Consider the following 3109-nt stretch of genomic DNA (forward strand, 5'->3'; position numbering starts at 1 on the left):
GTACCAAGGTATATGTAATATTTGAGTCATTCCAAGTAGTTAGGAAACGAACTAAGAATTGACAAGCGCATACCATCGTACCTCAAAGTTAACAGTGCCATTCTAATTAATTTTGGAGAGTATCATTAACTAGAGGATACGAGGGTAAGGCGTATAGTTGGTTTTACCGCGTATCGTCCGATACGGGTGATACCACACTTGCCAATGGCGAAAGGGCATCTCTCATCGACTCATAGAACTGCCATTTAATGCCTCCACTTCCAGATTCCTTTGACAAATCTCTCACTTGACGATAACGAGTCAACAAACGTCTCCACTTTTCGTCACATTGGCTTGCGCCAAAATAATATCCATCCTGTTTTATTTCATCTGCAACTTTTTTCCAAATTAATGCTTTTTGACCTTTCTTTTTGGACTTCTCAAACTATGCATTATTTTGTTCTCTCAAGCAAATCAGCATTTTTGTTGCTGATGCTGTCTATGCACCTATAAACAAAACTGTTATTAAATTATTGTTTCTAAAATTCAAATTAATTAAACACATGCTTGTTTTTTGAACGTCATCTTCATTAGGAAACACATCTACGAATTCTTCTTCAATAGAACCTACAAATATGGTAATACCACAGATTAAATAATATTAAAATATAAAAAATACGTAGGTATGCCATTTTAATTTTTAGTTATTTAATATTCACTTAGCAATTTACCTTCAGTTTCAAGGAGGTTTTTCAAGCTTAAATAATTGTACCATTAATATATTGGATGTTTGTGACCTCGAAAATTTTAATTCTCTAATTATTTTAGGCCTAGATGGATTATCACTTATTTGTCTTAATAAGGATATACTTATATATTATTTTTTGGAAATCATATAATACTATACTACTATAATACTACTTTAATACTATATTATAATATACGAGGTTTATAAATAAAGTAATGAGACTGATTTTTTAAAAAATTTCATTAAACTAAAATGACTACTCTACATTGTCTCCTTCAAAGTAGTTAACCTGAGAATCCACACAGCGCTGGAGTCGATGCTTCCATTGTTTATAGCAGTTCTGGAACTCAGTTACTGGAATAACTTTCAGTTCGTCGGTCACAGATGATTGAATATTTTCTAGTGTCCCAAAATGAGGGTTGAGGGGCCACAGGAATATTTTTAATTGCCCAAAACTGGTTGATTGAAATGGCTGTGTGACAAAGCGCATTGTCATGATGCAGCACCCAGGTGTTTTTGATGTTTGGCTCACACGAATGACCCTTTTTCGAAGTTTTTCAAGAACTTCTTTATAAAATTGTTGATTGACTTTTTGAGGAACAAACTCCTTGTGGACTATTCCCTGGCTATCAAAGAAACAAATCAGCATGCTTTTGATTTTTGACTTGCTCATCCTTCTTTTGTTTTGCCTTGACGAAGCTGATGTGTGCCATTCTTGGCTCTGACGCTTTGTTTCCGTTTATGCATATTCGAAAATCCAAGACTCGTTTCCAGTAATGACGCGTTCTAAGAAAGAAGGGTCATTTTCAATCTGTTCCAAAAAATCGAGACACCTGTCCCTCCTGTAGTTCTTTTGGTCTTGCGACAGGATTTTCGGAACCATTTTTGCACAAATTTTTCTCATCTCCAAATCATTGGTCAAAATGTGATGAACTGTGGTGTGAGTCAATCCTAACTGTTCTCCGATCATTCTGACCGTCAACCGACGATCGAATCGGACAAGATCTCGAACTCTGATGACGTTTTCATCAGATTTTGCAGTTGAAGGTCTTCCATTGCGAGGTTCATCTTCAATCGCCTCTCTGCCTTCATAAAATGCCTTAAACCACCTAAAAACCTGAGCCCTTGAAAGTACACTTTCTCCATATGCTTGTTGGAGCTTTTGAAAAGTTTCTGTCGCACTGTGTCCAAGTTTGAAACAAAATCGGATAGCACACCGTTGCTCAAAATTGTTGTCACTCATTTTCAGAACGTACTAAAAAAACAGGTTTACGAAAATAATTGTCACAGACCAACACGTGACACTACGGAGTTTAGACTCGTACTGAGGGTACATTAAATGTTTATCTACAAACCTTTTCAAACGGAAATTCATTAGTGTTATCATATAACAAGCTACGATATCAGTCTCATTACTTTATTTACTAACCTCGTAGTATACCTATGGTGAAGTGGGTACTATTTTAGATGTATTCGAGCTGCAAAACATTATTGTTGGCCTACAGTAGAAGCTTCAATGCGTCATGCCCGGAAAAAATTTGTGCCTGCTTTACCAATAAGCATTAATACATCGGCAGATTATCTTGAACTAAACCCAGAGCGTTAGACCTGTTGTAAACAAGCGTTTTACCAAGATCGAACCGTAGATAATGATTGTACAAGTACAATTATATTTGAATGTTCATCACTTATCAGTGATGTTGTAAGTCAAGGAAGAAACGAAGTTCATGCTGATGCAACTTTTAAAGTTTCAGTGTAGCTATGCCACAGTTTCGACAACTTTTTATTCTGCTCATAATTGTTCAAAACCATGTTATTGGTTAGTTTTTGTTAGAATTGATTTGTATTTTAACTTTATGTGGGGGAAATAAATATGAATAATTATAAAAATATTTAATTATATTTCAGTCAATATTCATAATCTACGCATTGATGGAGTCGAAAACGGAAGCAGCATACACTCTATTTCTTACAAAATGTAAAGCTTTATTTTCCTCCATAATACCTATTTGCGTGATGACGAATTTTGAGACAGCTTTGTTAAATGCATTTGCACTGTTTACCCTGAAACTGTTGCACATGGTTGCTGGTTTCACTATGTCCAGGTACTCAACAAATTATGTTTATTTGTATATAAATGTGTAATGTGTATAATTACTATTCGATTTCGAGAGTGAAAATTAATAAATTGATTTTACAATGTGTTTTTTATCTGTATCAGAAGACTGTTTCGAGTAGGAAAAATGCTGTTATCGTCAATTTTGTGAGATGTTCTTGCAAATTGAATATATTTCGTATTTTTGGAAGATTCAACTATTGAAAATTTCACGTACTTCGGGGGAAAAAAATACAAATATTTGTCAAAATTGTAATATTAAGTAC

General features: G+C 34.5%; 1 protein-coding gene across 1 annotated transcript; it reads right to left on the reverse strand.

Moving 5' to 3' along the window:
• Nucleotides 1-1466: 1466 nt before the first annotated feature.
• On the reverse strand, nucleotides 1467-1970 carry LOC103308417 (protein GVQW3-like). The gene has a single exon (XM_008181735.1). The coding sequence runs from the start codon at nucleotides 1968-1970 to the stop codon at nucleotides 1467-1469; it is 504 nt and encodes a 167-aa protein (XP_008179957.1).
• Nucleotides 1971-3109: the final 1139 nt, after the last annotated feature.

This window comes from Acyrthosiphon pisum, chromosome X, assembly GCF_005508785.2.
Source record: "Acyrthosiphon pisum isolate AL4f chromosome X, pea_aphid_22Mar2018_4r6ur, whole genome shotgun sequence".
In the NCBI taxonomy this organism is placed as follows: Eukaryota; Metazoa; Arthropoda; class Insecta; order Hemiptera; family Aphididae; genus Acyrthosiphon; species Acyrthosiphon pisum.